Source organism: Stegostoma tigrinum, chromosome 20 (genome assembly GCF_030684315.1).
Source record: "Stegostoma tigrinum isolate sSteTig4 chromosome 20, sSteTig4.hap1, whole genome shotgun sequence".
Classification (NCBI taxonomy): Eukaryota; Metazoa; Chordata; class Chondrichthyes; order Orectolobiformes; family Stegostomatidae; genus Stegostoma; species Stegostoma tigrinum.
The window spans coordinates 35,219,357-35,243,826 of NC_081373.1; the positions used below are offsets into that span (position 1 = coordinate 35,219,357).

Genomic DNA, 24,470 nt, shown 5'->3' on the forward strand with positions numbered 1-24,470 from the left:
GTGCCTCATAATTCACTCTGTCAAGCCCATTAAGAGTCTTATATATTTCAGAAATGATCAATTGTATCTACACAGGTTTAGCAATTTATTAAATATCTAGTAAGTTTATCAGAGTAAAATTAAACAACAGAGTAATCTAATTGGTCTATCCTTTAAACCCAAAAACCATTTCACACAACAGTCATTCAGACAAACAAATTTGTTAAGGGATAAATAAAAGAAAACAACAAAACTGGCTGTATTATTTAAGTAGTTTCCATGACGAATTGTTCCACAGGTATAGATAATGGTTCATTCGTTGATTTTTTGAAGATGTTGATCAGGATCACTTTTTCAATTCACTCTGATAAAGGCAGTAATATTTATAAACTTATTTTTCTAATCTCTGGACTTCCAAGAGCTGGTAAGGCAAGTTAGGTAGGGAGCTTTCAAATCTTTATGCTGGACCTCAAACAGCCAGATTCCTTTCATATAAAACACTGTCCAAAACCAAATCCAAATTCTAATCACTCACTGTCAGACTGACCATCTTCTCCCGGAGGCCCCATTACCATTCAGTATTTGCCATCTGCTTAGGCTTAAGGTATTTTCCAAACTTGTTTGATTCTATTCCCAGCTACTGACCTCATTAATAGCCAACTTCTGCTATCTGTTTAAACATAATGCTCCTTGCTGGTCACAAAGCATCTTCAGAACCTTTTGATCAGGAACCAACTTGCAATTAACATCCAGACCTGGCCTAATGAATGAATAAAAGCTTGTTTTGTTTATTTTCTTTTTAACAAAAGTTGTTACCCATTGGTCCAAATGTCATCTTTAGCTCACAGTTCCTAGTTCATAGCTCCAACACTGATAAATTGATAATTGAACAAAATAAACTGAATAAAAATCAGCAAGCCTCATAGTAATGTTACATTTCAGTAAATACTGTTTATGTACATGAAATTTTGAAATCATACCTGGACGTTACCAATGCTTTCGTTCAAATCAGTTACAAACTTGTACACTTTTCAAAATTTTGGTGCCTTATACACTGTATGTATGATGAATATAAATTAAATTAAAATTTTATTTCCACAGGAATATAGAGCACAATCAAAACCATGTAAAGTCGCCATTCCCAGTGCCACCTTAGACACAAAATCTTTGATATAAAGTGAAAAAAAAAGTTTAGAAGTTCAAAATTACTGTCGTTCTTTGTATAAAATATATAAATAAAGTTAAAAGTTCTGCATTGTACTCCTTCTTTAGCCACTTGGCATGAATGGGGGAGCATGAGAATATCAGAAGTAGGAGTAGGCCATCTGGTCCTTTAAGCCTGTTCACCATTCAACAATATCATGGTTGATACTTTTCATGAACTCAGCTCCACTTACTTGCCCACTTGCTATAATTTAATTTCTATACTGTTCAAAAATCTATCTTTGCCTTAAAATCATTCAACAAGGTATCCTCAACTACTTCACCGAGCGGGGAATTCCACAAATTCACAGCCCTTTGGAAGAAGTAGTTCCTCCTCAACTCGGTCTTAAATGAACTCCTCCTCAGAGACATGGATACAAATTAAAAAATGATGATGTTTCAAAGCCATTAAGCCCCACCAGAATCATTTGAGCCACAGATGTGTCCATTCTTGCACACAGAACCACCATTAAAACCTCAAGATTTTAGCTCTGAGGACTCCATCGCCCATCATTAAGGCCAGTTCCAATGAGCTGGCAATCTGTGCACTTGTTGAATATCCACTGTAATGGAAACAAAATTCTAGCAAGGGGCAAAATTTGCTCCTATTTCCTTAGCATTACCAACTCTAATTAGCTGCCGTTACCTCAGTTGCTCCTGTTTGGTGGGCTTGCGTCCTAACGCTTCTCCAGCCTATTTTCTTGCCTCACACCCACTCCCCGCCCTCCACCCCCATCCCCAACTCTTCAAGCCCACCTCTACACGGCCAGGAAGCTTTGTTTGTATAGCTCAGTCTGTTGGCATTGGGAGATGGATTTGGAAATCGATTATAATTATGTTGCTATAGTTGGCCGTAGTGGAATGGTCACCTTCTGCTGTATAAAGCGTAAAACAAGTAATGAGCGTGACACCACTGTTGAATGCTGTTGAATTCAGTCCACTGACAGGATTTGCTAAATGCAGTTCAAAGACAATCAATACATGGTACAGAGAGTTTTTCTTCACCTTTTTTAAACAAGAGCTTTATTGGGAGTTAGTTTATTCACAGATTGCCACGAGCATTAATGACTGCCAGCATCTTGTTTTGCCAGTCACCTAGATGGCTGTTGATAAAGATTTAGCATCATGTTCCAAGTGTCAAGGCTGTCAGTTGTGCTGAACCATTTGACCAGAAGAAAAAACGCTCAGGGAGCTATTGATTACAGCTTCTCAGTGTCACTTGTTCACCAGGATTTAGGTATTGATGAGGCCTGGAGTGAAAACAAGTCCTTTCCCTGGTGGGCTGTACCCAGAAGTACAAAATGCAAAGTTCGAGAGAATATTCAGCTGTTACCTGAATCTAAGGGATTCCAGTATTGATTGAAAAGCTCCTTCATGTTATTTTTGTTCAAGACAAATATATGGTTTTGGAAATTTACACTACATGAAAAACTGAACACTTTAGACTAGATTTATTAATGCTCATACAGTCAGTATAAAAGGTGCTCTGAAAAACAAACTACTTAAAATACTGTTTTGTCATTACTTTTAGCTTTATTTCTGCAAAAGTTTGAAGAATCCAACTTCATGAAAGTTTCATGGTTTATTACTGTGGAATTTACAAGACAAAATCTTACTGAATTTTGAAATGTACCTGCTTTGGATGGTAGCTCCAGCTTAGATTCAGCCTTTACAAAGGTAATCCAAGATCCAGGCCATTGAAAAGGGAAAGTGAATGAAGATGTCGTCTGCTCAAAATGGTTTGCCAGTGAAGAGTACAAATTTGCATGACAGGCATATTTTAGAGAAGCCAGTGATAGATATTGTTCATTTGCATTTATTTGGCTCATTTGACATTGAATATCATACCCTCAAAATCAGCATGAAACCATTCGCCCCCATTGGTTTCGTTTGTTGATCCACTGAACAGCGAACCACTTAGGCTATGACTGATCTTGAATCTACCCTGAGTTAGCTAAGTTTAGCCAATGCACCATTAATTATAATGCGATTGTTTTCAGCACTTCCGTTCATTGTCATTGAGGCAAGGTAGAACATTCTCAGCACATAGAAGTTAGATAAATATCCGTTCTTTGTTTCAATTTCCGTATATCCTTCATTTATGCAATTATACTCAATAAAGAAATTCAACAACTAGAGGAAAGGATGAGGGCAATGGCGAGAAAAGGAATGCATGCAAGATTTTAAAAAGTGATAGTTTTTTTTGAAAGAAAAGTTACTACTACTATAGATTCTGGAGGGCAAAATTAAAACAGGGTTGGAGAAACACAGTGGGTGTGGCAGCATCTTTGGCAAAAGAAACAGGATTAATGTTTTGAGTGTAATATGACTTCAAAATTTTGAAGAGTCCTATTTGACTCTGTTCCTCTCTCCAAAGATGAATGCTTTTTTAATGTAAGTAATAAAACAATGCTATTAGTTATGTATAATGCACATTTTACTGCTGCACCTGAAGCAAATTATCTACAACAAAAGTGACTCTTTTCATTCAAAGTCAGACTTTTCTGACTTGTAAAATCATATTTTCTTACTGTTTTGATTTACCAATTTGAAAACTATAAAAGGCTGTTGTGGAATCTGTTTGCAAACTTCTGTAGCCAACAACTTAATAGTGTTTGAAAAGAGAGCATGTTGATAACTTAGGGCAAATGATTTGATCATTACATCATGCAATGCTCTTACATTATTGCAGGGAGCATGAGCTTACTACGCATTGGAATTAGCAATACAGTGTTAGCACTCAGCCACCCTTTGTGTCAGCAAGCCCCTTGTATCAGTGGTTTAAAAATTACTAAAATCCTAATGCTGTTGAAGCAATAAATATTTTAATATTCAATGAATCTGTTCTAAAGAGAAGTTATCAATCAAGCTGTACCCATATTTCACAAATAGGAACAATCTCCAATTGCTGTTTCTCCACATACAAACCAAATTTCATTTTAATAGTTATTAAACCTTTTGAAATAATGAGTTGACATTTGTGTTGAATTGTCCACAAAGCAATTTGATACAATTGCATTAATCATTATTTTAACATAGAAAATTATGTTCATTATAAGCGATTAAAATTGACAAGCTACTGCTTAATTACTGAACTGTCATATATTTGTCCCTTTTTTTCTCTTTTGAGTAGTCATTCTATGCAACATATCATGGTGGACATAAGCAAACCCTAATTCTTGATTTAAATAAAATTCTAGACTTAAATCTGAGTAATATCAGAGAATTTATCATGTTATTAAAAGCATAAACTAAGTGAGGAAAGAGAAAACGATTGTGAAATACGACAATTTTTTTTTAAAAGTCTGGTACAACTAGTTATTTTCAACTGTATAAAAGCACATTTTCCAGTCAGAATATTCTTCATGGATAAAAAACAATTCCACGGAAAAGGAAGGAAGGTTCAAGGGCTACAAATCCTCCTGCAATCTGTCATCACTTTGGTGGAAAAATTGTTTTCTATTCAATGACAGTGATGAGAGCCAATGATATGTTTGTCTAGTCTAAGTGTTCATTCTGGTACATTCCAAATTCGCATACATGACCTTTTACATGTTTTAAGTGAAGTGCTTAATGTAACCTTTTATGGTTTCAGTGATTATATTTAATGAACTTCCACAATTCATTGAGGTCATTTCATACAGCAAGAATATCCTCATGAAAAAAACATCAATACCCAAATGTTATTTGTTTTTAAAAGTGTAGTATTACAACCGGATAAAATAGGATTCTACTTATATTTGCTATTAGTTGAAGAATGAATTAGTTTGCTTTTAGTTTTATTCAATTGTGTATTTGCTGAACCATTGGACAAGCTGAATACAGAGTAATATAGCATCTTAACTTAAAACACTTTTAACTCTATGCTATCCCTGTTTGAAAACTGAAGTAACAGTGATATACTTGTTAATTCATAGAGCTTTTTAGGACCTAAAAATGAAGTTTGCAAGAAGAAGGACTTCTTATTCCATTGATGCAAAGGCTTTCTTGTCAATTATATTCTAATCTCCTCTAACATTTTCATGTTTAATATTTAAGTTTTGAACATTCAATATCTTTCTAATAGTTTTAGTTACAGCTTTTATAATGCCTCAGTATTTGGCATTGTTTCTTATACCAAGAAGATAATGAGTTTGATTCTTAGATTTATCTGAGGAAAATTATAACGGTGATACTCCAGTAGCCGTAAGCATGGAGGACATTTATGTTTAGAAACCCAATAATAGTAAGATTAGATTTAGAACAGAGAACAGTACAGCACAGTACAGGCCCTTCAGCCCTCGATGTTGTGCCGACCTGTCACACCAATCTGAAGCCCATCTAACCTACACTATTCCATGTACGTCCATATGCTTGTCCAATGACAACTTAAATGTACTTAAAGTTGGCGAATCTACTACCGTTGCAGGCAAAGCGTTCCATTCTTTTACTACTCTCTGAGTAAAGGAACTACCTCTGACATCTGTCCGATATCTTTCACCCCTCGATTTAAAGCTATGCCCCCTCGTGCTCGCCGTCACCATCCTAGGAAAAAGGCTCTCCCTATCTAACCCTCTGATTATTTTATATGTCTCAATTAAGTCACCTCTCAACCTTCTTCTCTCTAATGAAAACAGCCTCAAGTCCCTCAGCCTTTCCTCATAAGACCTTCCCTCCATACCAGGCAACATCCTAGTAAAACTCCTCTGCACCCTTTCCAAAGCTTCCACGTCCTTCTTATAATGTGGTGACCAGAACTGTACACAATACTCCAAGTGCGGCCGCACCAGAGTTTTGTACAGCTACAGCATAACCTCTTGGTTCCGGAACTTGATCCCTCTATTAATAAAAGCTAAAACACTGTATGCCTTCTTAACAGCCCTGTCAACCTGGGTGGCAACTTTCAAGGATCTGTGTACATGGACACCAAGATCTCTCTGCTCATCTACACTACCAAGAATCTTACCATTAGCCCTGTACTTTGCCTTCTGGTTACTCCTACCAAAGTGCATCACCTCACACTTGTCCGCATTAAACTCCATTTGCCACCTCTCAGCCCAGCTCTGCAGCTTATCTATGTCTCTCTGTAATCTACAACATCCTTCGTCACTATCCACAACTCCACTGACCTTAGTGTCGTCTGCAAATTTACTAGTCCATCCTTCTACGCCCTCATCCAGGTCATTTATAAAAATGACAGACAGCAGTGGACCCAACACTGACCCTTGCGGTACACCACTAGTAAATGGTCTCCAGGATGAACATTTCCCATCAACTACCACCTTCTGTCTTCTTTCAGCAAGCCAATTTCTGATCCAAACTGTTATATCTCCCATAATCCCTCTGCATTTTGTACAATAGCCTACTGTGGGGAACCTTATGGAACGCCTTGCTGAAATCCATATACACCACATCAACCAGTTTACTCTCATCTACCTGTTTGGTCACCTTCTCAAAGAACTCAATAAGGTTTGTGAGGCACGACCTACCCTTCACAAAACCGTGCTGACTATCCCTAATCAAATTATTCTGTTCGAGATGATGATAAATCATATCTCTTAAACCTTTTCCAACACTTTACCAACAACTGAAGTAAGGCTCACTGGTCTATAATTACCAGGGTTGTCTCTACTCCGCTTCTTGAACAGGGGACCTACATTTTCTATCCTCCAGTCGTCGTGGCACTATTCCTGTAGACAATGACGAGTTAAAGATCAATGCCAAAGGCTCGGCAATCTCCTCCCTGGCTACCCAGAGGATCCTAAGATAAATCCTATCCGGCCCAGGGGGCTTATCTATCTTCACATTCTGTAGGATTTCTAATACCTCTTCCTTGTGAACCTCAATCCCACCGAGTCTAGTAGCCTGTATCTCAGTATTCTCCTCGACAACGTTGTCGTTTTCTAGAGTGAATGCTGTCGAAAAGTATTCATTTAGTGCTTCCCCCTCTCCTCTGACTCCATGCACAACCTACCACTACTATCCTTGATTGGCCCTAATCTTACTCTCGTTTTTCTTTTATTCTTTAAATACCTATAGAAAGCCTTAGGGTTTACCCTGATCCTATCCGCCAACAAGTTCTCATGTCATCTCCTGGCTCTTCTGAGCTCTCTCTTTAGGTCTTTCCTGGCTACTTCATAGCCCTCAAGCGCCCTAACTGAGCCTTCACATCTCATCCTAACATAAGCCTTCTTCTTCCTCTTGACCAGAGATTCCACCTCCTTCGTAAGCCATGGCTCCCGCACTCTACAGCTTCCTCCCTGCGTGACAGGTTCATTCTTACCTCAGACACACAGGAGCTTTTCCTTGAATAAGCTCCACATTTCTAATGTGCCCATCCCCTGCAGTTTCTTTCCCATCCTATGCTCCCTAAATCTTGCCTAATCTCATCATAATTGCCTTTCCCCCAGATATAACTCTCACCCAGTGGTATACACCTGTCCCTTTCCATCACTAAAGTAAACATAACAGAGTTGTGATCGCTATCACCAAAGTGCTCACCTACTTCCAAATCTAACACCTGGCCGGGCTCATTACCCAGTACCAAATCTAATGTGGCTTCGCCCCTTGTTGGCCTATCTACATACTGTGTCAGGAAGCCGTCCTGCACAGGCTGGACAAAAACTGACCCAACTATAGTGTTCCCAGTCAATATTTTGAAAGTTGAAGTCCCCCATGACAGCTACCCTGTCTCTCTCACTCCTATCGAGAATCATCTTTGCTATCCTTTCCTCTACATATCTGGGACTATTCGGAGGCCTATAGAAAACTCCCAACAGGGTGACCTCTCCTTTCCTGTTTCTAACCTCAGCCCATACTACCTCAGTTGACAAGCCCCCAAACATCCTTTCTGCAACTGTAATACTGTCCTTGACCAACAATGCCACACCTCCCCCTCTTTTACCGTCTTCTCTGTTCTTACTGAAACATCTAAATCCCGGAACCTGCAACAACCATTCCTGTCCCTGCTCTATCCATGTCTCCGAAATGGCCACAACATCGAAGTCCCAGGTACCAACCCATGCTGCAAGTTCACCCACCTTTTTCCTTTCCCCAATAAGAATAGTTCAACAACTCTCATTTGTTAGATTTGCACATTACAAATGCCAGTTGTGATGACATAATAGAATCGCAGACAAAAGTGAAATTACACCATAGTATTCGTCACTGCCTTCAGGAAAGGACTAGGTAGAAGAACAGAATGGGATTGGTAAAGAAAAATGAGACGTGTTCTCTCAAGTGAAGTGTCTTTTTTCTTCTAACCAATTTGGAATGTTCGTGCATTTGTCAATTCCAGTGTCAGTATACTAGCTCATTATCACAACCTTTCAGTGATGTAAGAGTCAGTTCAAGGTCTGCTTACACTCACAACAAATTAAATAAATTCCCTTAAGAACTAAAATGAAGCAAATGTGAAGGACAAGGGATTTGCAGTACTGTGCTTTCACCTCTGGAACTTGGATTCAAAATCAATCTAGAGTTTGTCTGTCGCTACAAGAATCCTATGTACTTTAACTCAAATGTCTTTGAGTCAATCCTAACCTAATTCTTAATGGTGTGAGTCTACATCGTAAAAGTTCCTACAGTGTAACAGATGTTTTCACTAAAATAGGTCACAAGAATGGCTCATGTTTGAAATGGAAACATCACAGTAGTGCAGTCAGTAATATTCTTCCCCATTCATGATTGAAGTACATTTTGCAACAGGTCCAATGGAATTTCATTATGCATCTATGTATCCCACGTGTACCTATATCGCAAGGTGTATTTCATTGGAAGGCTGGTTCAACTGAGAAGTTGTTCCTTCTCAGATATTGAATTTTGTTACTCGAGTGAATACATACACACAGAATTGATAGATGCGGTTCAACTAGGATATACAGGCAAAGATTGAAGAGCCTGGTTTCTAAAATAATTGTACTTGCACTTCCCACATTTACAGAAGGCATACAGAGTAATGCAATAGAAGAAAATTAGGGCCATTAGTACCTTTTTGTGGGGAAAGTGCAAAAATATCTTTAGACATCCAAAAATGTGTCCTATTGTATCTATGAATGTTTGGACCAATTTGCAGGAACAGACACACACACACATGCATGCCTGCATGCACACACTTCCAAAGTATACAGGGCAGGCAGATGGTGATGTCTATCAAAATGTAACACTGATTTGATGCCATTGGTGCCAAGTTGGTCCATAACAAGTCAATTAATGCCTTCACTTAACCTTGTATATCAGAACACTTATTCAGCAACAGGAAGAACTGTTTAAACTACATACAGATTAGATACTGGTTTTTCTCTTCTGCTTGCCCCTTTGATTCTGTAAGTGTTTGATGTTTTCTACAGTTTTTTTTAGTTGTAAATGTCCACAGAAAGTGGTGCGACAAGTGCTAAGGACTTTTATGCAGGCTGTGAGACTTCTGCACAAACTAGATGTAGATGCAATAGAAGTAATTCTCATGGTATGACATGGTAAGTGAGCAGAGGCTACACAGAGTAGGCAAGCTGCTGCGAGAAGGAGGAAAACTCACAGCAGGAGCTGCTGCTTCAGGAAGAGCATTCTAGTGAAACTGGCCACCTACAGCAAGCATGGCTGAGAGTAGAGCAAAGATGGATTACTAATGTCTGTGACACGATGGCAATGAAGTTTTTGCAGTCCCAATGGCTTCGTTCTGTTGTAGTTCACTTCAACAACAGCTGCATTTTAAATATGACAGCAAAGCAAAGGATAGCTAATGGACAAAAAGAGCTGCCCGCTAATGACCTCGCTGATGACTCCAATGTGCCTCCAAACACGGAAGCAGAATATAGTGCAAGCTATGCTGTCACTCAGCATTTGGCATTTAACTTGTGAACACAACATTTAAGCTTCCTGAATTTCTCTGGACAAGGGCTGCAGTGGCTGGCGGAGTGAACATCAAGACATGGTGATATGCTGCCTATTGCACAATCTTTTATCCTGAAGAACCAGTGCTATACAGAAACAAGGATGTGATGAGAATGAGGAGAAACAAGAGCATAATAAGGAGGATGAAGAAGAGAGAAAGCATCCTAGAAAACTGCTTTATTCTCATGCTCTGAAAAACTTAGGTTCTGGTTAGTGGTATCATACTAAGTGTTCATTCACCAAAAGACCAAAATCTTTCCATCCCTCTATCATTGATCATTATATTGCCTACTTAGCCACAATGCAAAATTATATACCAATTTTATAAATTAGGTCATTCTAAATTGTATAACTTTTTGAATCCATTCATTCCCTATTTTACATGTGACTTTGATTGTCCAAGAGCCTATAAGCAGTGTTACCCCAGTGGCTGTTGAATATTTTCATTAAATATGTTTAAAGCAGATTAACTCAGTTGTTAATTGTGAACCTATAGTAATTGGAGATTGGTGAGAGGGTGGAGACAAAGCCACAAGTAAATCAGCCATAATTTGAATGAATAATGGAGTCGGGTTAATGTGCCAAATGGCCTATGCCTGTTTAGTGTCATTGCCTAGAAGTTAGGCCTAATGAATTGCTTCAGGTTTTTAGTGGAGGAGGTTACAGATGGTCCTGGAGATTGATCTTGAGCATATCGTGGCCTAACAAACTTGACTACGGACACTGCCACCTTAATACTAGCCATAACAGTTGGATGACAGGCCATAAGTCATTGCTAAATATTGGCAACAAATGCTGTCTTCTTGATCAGGTTTAGGTAGGTTTAAATTCATTACCACTTTGCCTTTGCAATCCTAGTAAACTATTGCAAATCAGATGAGTGGACTAGTGAGATGCATAATGCATAATGCATACTGTTACCCACAATCATGATAGCAGCAGTCTAGGCTTGTAGCACAGCAAGTTAAATGTTCATGACTATAGTCAGACCACTCACTGTAGCAAATGGGACTAGCCACCACTTCCATGCTCAAATTAATGGGTGCCAAGTTCTGCACATAACCCTGTATCAAGCTGGTTTTGGAAACCTCCAAGCTTCATGTCCTTCATTTAGTTTTCTGGCAGCTTCCCAATGCACCAAGCATTTTCTTGTGCTTATCTATCTGAGACTATCCCAATGATGTCCCCATTTGAACCATTTGCAGCAGTGCTTGTGTGCAACCATGTTCTCTGGGAAGCTGGCATCCTTGCTTTCCTTGGTTAGAAGCCTCTGGTGCCCAGGGGCTCACTATGTGCAGATCTTGTCAAGGTAGCTCTGTCTTCTTATGTACTGTCTTCTTGCTGTTCCTCCACTGCCTGACCAGTTCGTCCTTGCTGGCTATCAGAAAGGAGGGAGGTACAAGAATGAGGTTGTGGTGAAGGGAAGGGGGAAGGAGAGTGGCACATGTGCTCATCATCTACCACTTGTAAGTCAGAACAGAATGCAGAATGAGGACAAGCTGAGATGTAAAACATGACCCTGCTCCTCCATCAGGCTCCTACTGTTGTGCGCCTGCTTATCGAATAGATAGAGGGAAATGCCTCAGTGAGTGTCAGACAATAATTTTGGGTGTGGCTATCATGATTGATCAGCTAGTAATGCTGCAAGCTGCGAGATGTCAGGAGGATGAGAATTCCAATAGTGATGTGTGTGAGAGTGTAGTAGAACATATAAGTGTGGGGAATGCATTCTAACAGATAGAGTTAGCTAGTCGGTAGATGATGGACTTCTATTGAGTACAACACTGCAGTGACTGTGTATATCATTTGAGGATGCACTGACTGATCTTGCCCACTCGCACGACATCACTGCAACATAGAGCCTAAGTACTTGAAGTTTCACTCCTGGCATTGATTTCTGTGGCTGCCTGTTGCCACCACCTCTTGGTGTGTTTAGAGAGACTCCAGGCCCTCTCCTCCTTTAACACCTCATCCAGGAACATTTCCAGTGAATATCTGAGAACCATGGAGTATGCTGTATGCCAAGTTGTGACATTACTGAATGCTTCACAAATCAGATATATTTCCTACCTAACTGCCAGAACCTTCAGAGGGAGCATCCAGTTTTTAAAAAATGCAGGAAAACCTGGAGCTGCCAGTACTGACCTGAATGGGAGTTCCATTTTCAGGTACACAAGATGCATTCAGACAAGTTCCAGCATTTCCAAGTATTACTGTGTAATCTTGAATCCATAATGTGTCTTGCCTAAGAGGTACAGTATAATTCCTAAGTGGTGCAACATTGCAATGAACGGGTGCAGTTTAATTGTTTTTCAGTGACTTTAGTCCCTTAATTGTTTTCTTGGCTGTAAGTTAAATTACAGAATAGTTGTTAAGATTTTCATAAAGAGAGTTCCAGGATTTTGACCCAGAAAAATAAAAGGGAAAGTTACTATTTAAATGGGAAACAGATTAAGAGTGCATCTGTGCAGTGGGATTTGGGTGTCCTTGTGTATGCATCCAGAAATTAGGTATACAGGTGCGCCTTACAATAAAAAAGGCAAATGGAATCTTCACATTTATTGCAAAGAGACTGGATTATAAAGGTAAAAAAAAGTCTTGTTACAATCAATGCTTGAAAATCAAGGAAGGTTGGTTAGATTTTCCTGTTAAAGAGGGTAATTGTCCAGCACTCATGTTGCAAGCATTATGTGCAGCTTATCAGTCCAAGCTTGGGTCGGGGGGTGTTCATGGTTTGCTGCATTTGACTGAGTGTGGCATCAGAAAGCTGTAGCAGTGGAATTGATGGATATCAGGGAGAGTTTGCCGTTTGGAGTCATACCTGACACAGAGAAAGATGATTGTGGTTTGTTGGACCACACCCATCTGAACTCCAGGACATCTCTACAGGAATTCTTCAGGGTAGTGTCCTAGGCCCAACCATCTTCAGCTCCTTTATCAATGACCTTCCCTCCATCATAAATTCAGAAGTGGGAGTGTTCGCTGATGATTGCACAGCGTTCAGTACCACACCCAACTCCCCTGATACTGAAGCAATGCATGTTCAAATTTAACAAGATCTGGACAATATCCAGCTCTAGGCTGACAAGTGCCAAGTAGCATTCATGCCACACAAATGTCAGGCTATGACCATCACCAATAAGAAACAACCTAACCATCACCCCTTGACATTCAATGGTGTTACCATCACTGACCACACTATCAAGATCTTGAGTTAACATTAACCAGAAACTCAATTGGATTCACCACATAAACGTAGTGGTTACAAGAACAGGTCAGAGGCTAGGAATACTGTAGTGAGTAATTCACCTCCAAACTCTCAAAGTCTGTCCATCATTAACAAGGCACAAGACAGGAGTGTGATAGAATGCTCCCCACTTGTCTGGGTGGGTACAGCTCCAACAACAGTCAAGAAGATTGACACCATCCAGGACATAGCAGCTGACTTGATTGGCGCCATATCCACAAACGTCCACTCCTTCCTGCAGTAATTCACCAAAGATTCTCACACAGCACCTTCCAAACTCATAACCACTTCCACTTGGAAGGACAAGAGATGCGTGGTGTTATAGACTAGATTAACCCCCCTCAAAACATGTCAAAGAGCTAGCCTCGACCATATTTTTTCTTATTTTAAAGGCAAGTGCCAAGTAATGCATTTGAGATGCAATCTGATTGGTCAAGCTAACAGGCCTGAAGCAAAACACACTTTATTTAAACCATAGTATATGAATACAAACTAAAGAAATAATTGGACTAACTTAACTCTATGGGAAAACTTAACAGAATGATAGATTATTTGATACTAAACAGCAACTGTTCCAATGTATCTCTCTCTCACACACACACACACACACACACACACGGCAAAGGCAAATTCAGTAAAATGGATTGTCTCACATGCAATTCTGCAGTTCAGGAGAAAATGACATCAAGAAAAAACACAGAAAGAGAGAAGTCAAGTGTTTTATTGTAACATGGAGAGATGTTTTACAGCTTCCAAACCCCAACAACTACTGAAAAACTGAACTTAAAATCCTGGTTCCGTGGGGGCTTTGGCCTACCAATTCAGGCTGCCTCAGTTGTTCCAACTTTTGAAGAAAAAGCCAAATACCTCAAGCTGTTAATTTATTGGATTGAAGCAGACCACTCAGCACCTCAGCCTTAACCTCTCTTCATTTAAAAAAAAGGACAAGATAGGCTGCTTAAATCTGTATTTTAACCCGATGGGAACACCATCACCTGCAACTTCACTTTCAAGCCACTTCGCATCCCAATTTGGAAATATATTGCCATTCCTTCATTGTTGCTGGGTCACAATCCTGAAATTCCCTTCCCCACAGCATTGTGGGTCTACCTACAGTAGGGGGGCTGCAGTGGTTCATGAAGATATCTCACCACCACCTTCTCAAGGGCACCTGGGGATGTGCTACAAATGCTGGCCGGCCAGTGATGCTCACATTCTACAAATGAATACAAAAAATCACTTAGCCCTGCCTTTTGTATGCTTGCTGCTTCCACAGTTTGGCATGCAAGTAGCCCTGTGTTGTGGTTTCACCCAGTTGGCAACATACTGTTGGGTATACGTGCTACTATTCCTGATATGTCCTCCTGCACTATTCATTCAACCACAGTTAATCACTGGCTTGATGGTAATGGTAGAACAGGAATATGCTGGCCCGTAAGATTTCAGATTGTATCGAAATTTAATTTTAAATTAATTCTGCTTTACCTGATGGTGCACAGATTATCATGAATACTCAGTTGCTAGATTTATTCAAATTCTACCCCATTTTGCATGGGAGTTGTGCCATACAACATGATGGAGGGTATCCTCGATGTGAAAGCAGGAGTTTGTGCCCGCAAGATTTATGTGGTGATCATTCTTACCAATATATCACAGACAGATACCTCTGTGACAAGCAGATTGGGGAGGAAGGGGATCAGGTAAGCATTTCACTCTTCTTGGCTCGCTCGACCTGCTGCAGACACCTTCTCATAGCCATATCCTTCAGGACATGGCCAACTCAGTCAGCAGTAATGGTATGTAGTCGCTCTTGGTGACAGAGATTTAAGTTCTCCACCCAGAGTACACCTTGTGGCCTCGCCACTCTCTGTATTTCTTCCAATTGGTATTCAACGTGAAGGATTACTGATTCATCAGCTGAGGATGGGATTTGAGGCAGTACAAGGAAATCAGCAGGAGGTTTGTTTGCCTATGTTTGTTCTGATGCCATGAGACAACACAGGACTCGGAGTCAATGTTTAAAACTCCCAGTGCAACTCCCTTCTGACTGGTTAATACTGTGTTGCCACCTCTGGTGAGTCTGTTCTGCCCATGGTACAGATCATACCCAGGGATGGTAACCGTGTTATCTGGACACTGTAAGACATGATTCAATGACTATGACTGTGTCAGGCTGTTGACTAAATAGTCTGTAGATCAGGTGACTTAACATTAGCACATGTCCCCAGATCTTAGTGTGGACGACTTTGCAGGGCAAGCATTACCAGTGCTGAGGTTGCTACTCTTAGATGGTCTGCCTTATTTTACTCCTGTTAGATTTTGCAGTGGTTCGATACAACAGAATGAGTTGCCGGGCCATTACAGAGGGTTGTTAAGAATCAACTACATTACTGTAGCTCTGGAGTAGGGCAAACCAAGTGTAAGGGAGGCAGATCTCCTTCCCTAAAAGACTTTAATCCTGAATGCTAACATTTTGTTTATTGTTCAACATCATTACTCCTCCGAAACTAACTGCAGGCTGTCATTCATTGCTGTAGGCTGCACAGTTAACCCCCAACCCCCCTCTCACCTAAGCCAGCAATCGGTGAAATGAGTAAATGTGGCATGAACTTTTCCCTTGCAGCTCTCATATTGCTGTTGAAAACCAATTTAAAAACTAGCATCTTGTCCTGTCAGGGGTATCTGGGTTTTTAAACAGGGATCTAATTAATAACAAAAAAACAGAAATTGCTGGAAAAGCTCAGCAGGAGAGGCAGCAACTAGGGAGAGAAACCAGAGTTAATGTTTCAGGTTGAGTGACCCTTCCTCAGAACTCGTTGCTCAGCTATCCAGCAATTCTTTTTCTTGTTTCCAATTTACATTCGCAGTTATTTTGGTTTTTAACCTAATTAATCAATACTGCTGAACAACAGATCTGGCCCGAAAATCACTTTGTTTGTAACATGACTCAATTATGATTACTTATCACATTTTAAAAATAATTCCTTAAAATTTCAACTTGTGTCTTCTCCCCTTTTGCATGACTATGCCTATGCTTACTGTATAATTTTGCTAAGTGATCTTGTTTTTAGCGCTTTTAATTTTCTAGTTGACCATGTTTGAGAATTGTTTAATATGGTTGGCTGCTGCTTGGGCAATATTCCTGCTGTGTATACAGTGCGGAAATACCACAGATGTGTTGCATTTCTAACTTCAGGTGTTGTACTGTCCCTGAAATAAATTGAAAATTTCATGTCAAGGATGTACTGAATTTTCCAAGTATCAGTTTCAGAGGTTTAAAAATGTTGCTTATATGTATTTTTGTTACACAACTCATAAAGTGATGAAAAGTACATGAAATCAATAGAAGTTACCAAATCATCATGTTTTATTCTTGCATTGGAATTGTAAATCACAATGTTTTGAAACAGAGGCGATGATTTTCTTTTCCTCACTATATGTGGAGGCTTCCATGTGTTAAATGCATTCCACTATTCTTTAAGGACTGAAAATGGGAATGTTGCTTGTAGTTCTTTCACCATAAAAAGATTGTCGTGAATTCAGAGGTCACAGCTAACATATTTGGGGACTGGAATTTCTTTTCAAATTCTGAGTTTCGCTGCGATCAATTTCCAGTCAGATGTAACAAAAACAGAAATCACTGGACAAGTTCAGCAGGTCTGGCACCAGCTGTGGAGAGAAATCAGAGTTAACATTTTGGGTCCAGTGACCCTTCCTCGGAACTCCAATTATATGTACTTCATCTCATTTGCAAATGTAATCTCTTTCCTGTCTTAGCCTTACCATGGTTTGGGTAATCTAAAAGCAAGTGTGGTAAAATCATAATTTTGCATTGTAAGAGGACAAAAAAAACTTAGCCTACCAAATCCATTTCTTTCAAAAACCAAATAAACCAACTATCACAAATCCAACCCAACTCATTTCATCTTTTGTTGAAAAATTATGTAAAGTTTGTCACTGTCCCCAGAAGATAAATTGAACAAAACGTCAGAGTAGCTATCGTATCTTAAATGGATGTTATCAGTTGTTGACTTCACAATCTATTTGTGATAAATTCAATGTCCATCTGGAAAAATAATAGCCTAAAATTTGCTAAAATGTCCACAACTCATCAATGAGACCAACATTGGCATAAAATCTTTTATGACAGCTCAAAGTACTTTATAGCCAATGAAGTACTTTTGAGGTGTTGTTACCATAAGAAGGTAAGATACTGATTGAGTAACCTCAGACCCCTAGGAGAACTTGAAATCAGTTCAGAATCTGAATCACAATGGGCGTACATGCTATATATCTGAATCCTGACCAATTTATTCACTTTTTTTAATTCATCTGTGGGATGTAGGAGTTGCTAACTGGCCAGCATTTCTTGCCCATCCCTAGTTGCCCTTCAGAAGGTGGTAGTGAGCTGCCTTTTCTATTTCAATATTCCTACAGCTAATTAACATTCCAGCATACCCGGTTTGCTTCTGCTTTACCTTCATCACCTTTCCAAAGCTGGCTGAAAATCCTCAATTTAAAAAGTACTGCACATACTGCAAAATGCACTAGGTGTGAATGAACATCTGTCATTTTGTTCAACCCTTTTAACCTGCATTTCAGCCAGTCTCTGTGGTATGATCCAAGTAAAAAAGAGATCAAATAGATTAAAAAGCAGAGGCAAACGATAATGAACTTCCTATCATTAGGCTCTTAAAACTAGCCCAAATACAATGAGTTAGTTTTCTGACACTGATCCGAATGCAGAAATATGTTTGCCATGCAAAATACTCAATATCTTTGGATGTTAATGTTACCATAAATGTCCTTTTGTCAAAGGTGAAATATTCACATGTTGGTCATATTTCAGATACTAATATCACACCTGCAATGTAGGTACCAATATCACAACTCTTTCATTCAGTCTCACGCCTTCAGTCTAGAAATTCAATTTGTAGAATATCGGAGATATATGCTGGAGCTCTATATAGAACATAAAATGGCAGCACACCAAGGAGCTGCTGATGGTGGGGGAGGGTGATTGAAGATGCTTTGAGAGTATTGAAACACCAGTTCTGTGTTAGGTGTGAAATAAAACACACTGAAAGAGAAAAACTGTGTTACCCATTTGTTGTCTTATATTTATCTGTTTGCTAAAATATTTATTTGCAGTAACTGTTTAATTGTGAATTCATTAGTCATTTTGTTTGTCAAAATAATTTCAACAATGTTTATGCATATGCCTCCAATACCTTTAAAATAACATTGTGATCAGTGTGATTGGTGCTTTACAAAATTATTTGACATCACTGAAACGCTACTTAATCACATTACTTAATCACATTGTGTAGCTTATCACAATATCTCCAAAACAGCTCTCTTTTTCACATTTCTTGCCAGTGCATGTGGTATGGTTTGCATTTAAGCATCGAAGTTAATAAACAGTGTTCAATGGATTAAATTAATGTAAATATTATCTTAACAAGAGACATGGCAATAAATAATTTGAAGTCCTATTAAGACACTATTGAATTGCCTATTTGTCAATGGATTAAATATTTTTAAAATCCAAATATTATCCAATCAAATCTGCCAAATGATGAAAAAAATGTGGAGGATCATAGCTGGATAAAGTTGCATTCCAACATTTTCCAGAATATAAATGTTAGAAATTAAAGTTTAACTTCACTCCAAGTTTAGTCATTATTACCACATCTGTCTGATTGCTTAGAATGTAATCTGAAGCATAATTGTGATATGGATGAATTGGGAAATAAAAAAAAACTTGAATGTGTTACTTTCTACATTACACTGTTCAGATAAAGCTTGATTCTAAGTTTCCTTCGCATGAAAATGGGTGCATCTTACAAACCTTTCATCAGGTGACAATGATCAGACTCTCCTAATACACTACTACAGTTTAAAGAAATTCATGGCAAAGTTAAGTGTCAGATGAATGAATAAATGCAGTAACTAATTTGCTAATGATATAATTACATGATTTTTCTAATATTTATGGACTACAGTTGTTGGTCCTCTGGTGAATAGCTAAATATAGTACTTGCATGTTTTGGCAAATATTGGCAATCAACTGTAGATTAATATACTTTCCATGCCAAGTATCATCATTCTTCAAGCAGTCACTGCAAAGTCAGATGCTACCAGTAAAGACACATCTCGAACAATAATAAAACCAAAATGTTCATGAACAAAGCATGAAATTTAAAACAAACTTACATAAGGGAGCAAACTCAACACTAATTTGTGGCTGTTCTATTCTGCTCTTCCTGTCACAGCTTATGATGTCATCTGACCACACTACAGCTTTATAATTCAGAGCCTAAATTCCCTTATTCCCCATATAGACTTTATTTCTATTTCAGCTGTGCAAAATTCTGTGAAGTGGTTATTATAGCTCTGAGGTGATTTTTCTTTAATAAGTAAGATTTAACAGATGTATAATAATTTTTTTCTAACGTTAATCGCAGGTGCCAATTATTGTGCCCTGTCACAGAGTGATCTGCAGCAATGGACAGATTGGTAATTATATGGGAGGAAAAGGAAATCACCTCAAACAATGGCTACTGACACATGAGAAGCTTCTGAAAGCGAGCCGAAAAACATCTCAGGGACTTTGTCCAATCCTGCCACACAGCTAGAATGTACGCCAACAATGTTCAGAATAAAACAAGCTCTTAACACATCCACTATTATTTAGGGAATTTGTAAATATTTGAGTGACTTAAAAAGATAAAAGAAACTTGAGAGTCAGATGCATGGTGGCACCACTACTACATTAAAAAGCCTGGATCCATCCTGAGGGACTCTGGCCTTTCTTGTTTTTACATTTTACAGAAGAATGAGTGCAGAGATCTGTGCATGTTGTGTATGTTGTTCTCATCTACAGGCTTTTTTGTTCTACTTTTAATGCCCATTAAAGCAAGGATAAGGGAGTGGGAGGGGCATGGCAAATGTTAGGTGCAACTGCCCCTCTAAGGAAGCATCTGGCTCACAGAGGGGACAGCTGACAGTCTGGAGCCTCTGTGTTTCTGGGAGCAAAATGAAATCCTGAAGCATCAGCTCCAATTTCTTTATTGCTGCACAGCTTTGTATTTGCTCTGTATGGAAAACTGTACCTTGAGACGATGATTGTGCTGCCCTCTTTCATGTTTTACACACTGAAATAAATCTTTCCCATAAACACCTTTTGCAAACTGGTCTCAAAAATATTGAAAGGAAAACCATTTTTTGCATGCTGTCAATTAAAATACAAATTGTCACAGCTTTACCATTCCATTTTTGTTACCATTTGATGCATTTTTTTAGGTCTCATGGAAAAGGTATGACTTTAATTTTGTGTTTCTTCTTGCAGTTGTTAAGACTGTTAAATATGTGAATGTTTCTCTTCAGTAGTTGATTACATGTAATCTGATTGTAGAGATTTGTTGCAGAAACAAGTTGTTAAAGCTTAAGAAAAGCAAAATTGTATGTATTTAATCAGCAAGAATAAAAATATTTCAATTATTTTTTTTAATGTCTTCACATGTTATGAGGCTCGGCTAAATACAAACTTATTCTATATTTTGGTTAGCAAGGCTTTTGTTTCCAATACTATTTCATAAATAGAATCAAGTAAATAATTTGTGTGTAGTTTACATTTTTCCTATAGGTTATTTTCCCATGGAAATTATTTTATTGGCTAGGTGATTAGGTTGCATAGAGGGAACTCTCACTGGTACTTTCTTTTCCCACTGAAGACGTTGTTTGAGCAACGACAGTTATCCTGCCCGGGGGAAGATACATTTTCCTGCCCTTTCATGCTCCCATTTGTTCTCGTTGTTAGTCAACATGAGCACATGCAAAGATGGGATAATTAGTTTATTCTGAATACATAAAAAAGGAAGATTTGAAAAGAAAGTGCACTGAACAATGTAATTTGGAAAAACTGTTGCATTGCATTATCATAAACTGTGTCAAATGCGATTCTTCACAAAATAATCAATTAAAGGTCACGACCTGTCCCAATTGATTGCAAATAGGTACCTCTTCCTTAAGAACTTTAAAGTGGCAGTGAAGATATAAGGGGGACAGATAAATTACATACTACATTGGGACTGCCACACCATTGACACAACAGGATTTCCGGCTGTTACACTGATCAAACATGATAGCCTTTAAATCATATCAGAACAAGATACCTATGCTATAATACCACATGTGAGAACACCTTCGTGGGATGGAAGATACATCCTATCTTCTTTTAAGAACATGACTTCTCACTTTTTCATGTTATTCTGTCTTAATGGTGTGATGGCTTAATGACCAAGCTGTTAGCTTAAAGAGGACTGAATTATATAAATATACAGAACATGAGAAAGTGACCAGCTAAACAATAGAACTAATTGCAATACATAATCTAAATTTGCTTTCTCACACACCATTATCACTCAAAGCACTAAAACAAAAGTAACCCTGAATAAATTGATACAAAACATCAAAATATATTTACTGCGTAGAAATGTTCTCCATAGTATATTAAGGATATTAAAAACATAATCAAGGCTGGTGTGTTTGTGCCTAGTATTTTACTGCGCTATAAGTTTTTTTTATTTCCTTTTTTACAACTTTTACAAACAGAATAGATATCTTCAATTTTCTTATTTGTGATGTGGTTTATGTGGTATTGATATTTCAGTTTTTAGTGTGATTCATTTATTATTAAAACAGATGATCTTAAATGTAAGATAATTCATTAAAATAGTTTCTATAAATAAAAGATAAAATCTGACTCTGAAAAATGTAATTTGCTTTCCTGTCTTGCCAGTGTGTGTTCTCCAGTTCATTCGAATTGTGGATCACACGTTAATAATGGCTCTGTGAGCATCATTTTTCCAATAGAGGGCAGTAGAGTTTAGAGGAATTACACGACAAATCAGAAAACACTCACAAGAACAGCTTTATTCTCAATTATTTCAATTTTAACCTACAACTGGAGCACAGAGTAGCTTAGCAGAAATTTACACACTGATTTATGTTGCATATTTTCAAACAAACTGCATTACAAGCTCATTTCTTTGTACACAATCGCTTTTGTTTTGTGCTTATACAGAATGTGAGCAACTGGCTGCAGTCAGGCAGTAAGATGAAGAATGGCCCTTCTTTACCTTCTGATTTCTGATATTGCTAATGATGCCCAGGCTGCAGACTGGAGTGAGCATTAATGAAGGGGGCTATGACACTAGAACCTCGAGGGGTTTTATTTAAAAAGTGAGGCGAATATGTACTGCCACTTAGATGTACTTCCAGCCTGCCCTCTTCAACCATTATTGCTGATTCAACCTTGTGATTTTTTTTTGTGTTTAATACTAGATATTATTTGGCATGGTCTTCCAGAATGAAATACTTAACTCTCGTGTGAAGCTGCAAAGTGGTGGAAGAGCTAATGGTGATGTTGTTAGCCCAATTGTTGAAAGAAAGAAACGTCCTTCAGCCTTGGAATTGGGTTCCAGTGACCTATCAGATTTCCTCCCCTTCAGTTTTCCAGTTCTTTGAACTGCTGACATTGAGACACTGTGCAGTCAGGCACGACAGCTGTTTCTGCATCATCTAATACCAACACATGCTGTTTTAGACCATTTTGAGAAGGAAAGATAATGAAAGATTCAAAAATAATATTTGTTTTGGCATAGTTATCTTTATAACAAAATAGATGCCCTTGACCACGGAAAAACTGGATTTTGAGATAGGGTCAAGTTTGTTTACAGACTATGTGTTGAGGTTTAAAAAGATTCTGAGTTTTTTTTAATTTAAAGCCAAACTAAAGAATGAGTATGCACTTTGTCAGTGTGGCGAATAAAACTGCGATTTGTAACAGCATATGTACGTGAGTTATATATTGTGAAATTTTAATATTGTTTTCATTTTGATAATTCTTAATACTTTTCAAACTCTGCTGAATCAACAAAAGCGGCATGAAGTGCAGTGATCAAGGAATAATAAAATTAACAGAGGTGAGTTTTATAACTGATGCCAACACCTGCCCTCCTCCATCCAGTGCTTCCTGACCAGAGACAAACAATAGTGGTGGGCTCTAAGAGGCTTTTGAGCACCTGAGATCTATAAAGTACATACGTGGCCAAAGTCCAAATGCACAAGCTGGAAGACTGCAAAAAGAAGAACACCATGATAAAAATACATTATAATCTGAAAGAAAAAAGTCTTTTCTGCTTTACCAAGGTTGTATTTATATTTACATTATTTATATTTGGTCTAATAAAGAATTGTTCTTTGCTTTATGACTTGCCTCAGATGTCTTTCACACAAGGCAACATAATGTATAGCTATAAGTTTTGATACCATTTGTATTGAATAAAGGATATCTAGTCACATCCTAAGATAAAAATACATTTCTAATGAGGGATATAATATTCCTTTAAAAATGAAGTAGGAACACTGTTATATTGCTAAATGTTTTTAGAGTTCACGTACCAAGCCAGCAATGAGAAAGTAACTTTTGTGAAAAAAGATTATCATGCACTTTCAGGACTGCTGAATCAAACAAAAATAAAAATTCTTTTCTACACCGAGTTCACTAAACTTAAAAGGAGCATTTAAATGTTACCTATTTGAATGAATTTGATTGCATTGAAAATATGGTCGATGAACAAGACTGCAATGCTGGTGTGATGACTGTGGTTATTTGAATTCATCCACGTTTTGAAAAACTGCATTTTTTTAGTCTAAATTTATATTTTGAATCCTTAATGCTGTTGCATATTTTCATTTCTTTCCGAGCCTGTTAAATGTTTGGCCAGAACAGCTCCTAGTCTGTATGAAATTGTAGAGGTGGCAGTAAAATACTTAGGTTGAGGCCAAGTAGCGGAGAAATTGCAGGTACTGATGTGTCTTTAAGTGACTGAGGGCAATAGTCCAACGTCTTCTGGACCAAGTGGCACCAGCTGCAGACAGATGGAGCATGTCTGGGCTCCATCACCCTCAGGTCTGCATCAGACAAAAATCTATATATTAGGGTAGGAGAATGGATAAGAAAATAAGAAATGGCCACTGTGCTATAAGGTGAAAATTGAAATGCATGTGGCATGCTGACATTTGAAATGATTTATGGATGACTATTGTTAATTGTACTTTAAAGTTTATATGTGATGTAATATCATTCACATGTAAACGATTATTA

General features: G+C 38.2%; 1 protein-coding gene across 6 annotated transcripts in view; it reads left to right on the forward strand.

The window, feature by feature from the left end:
• The window catches only part of mgmt (O-6-methylguanine-DNA methyltransferase), a 370,995-nt gene extending 350,181 nt beyond the window's left edge, over positions 1–20,814 (forward strand). For all 6 annotated transcript variants that reach the window (XM_048551591.2, XM_059653096.1, XM_059653097.1 and 3 more), the window contains one exon: positions 19,765–20,814. In XM_048551591.2, the coding sequence (XP_048407548.1) occupies positions 19,765–19,935 (171 nt within the window). In that variant the 3' untranslated portion in view covers positions 19,936–20,814. The remainder of the gene's footprint in view (positions 1–19,764) is intronic.
• The last annotated feature ends 3,656 nt before the right edge of the window (positions 20,815–24,470 follow it).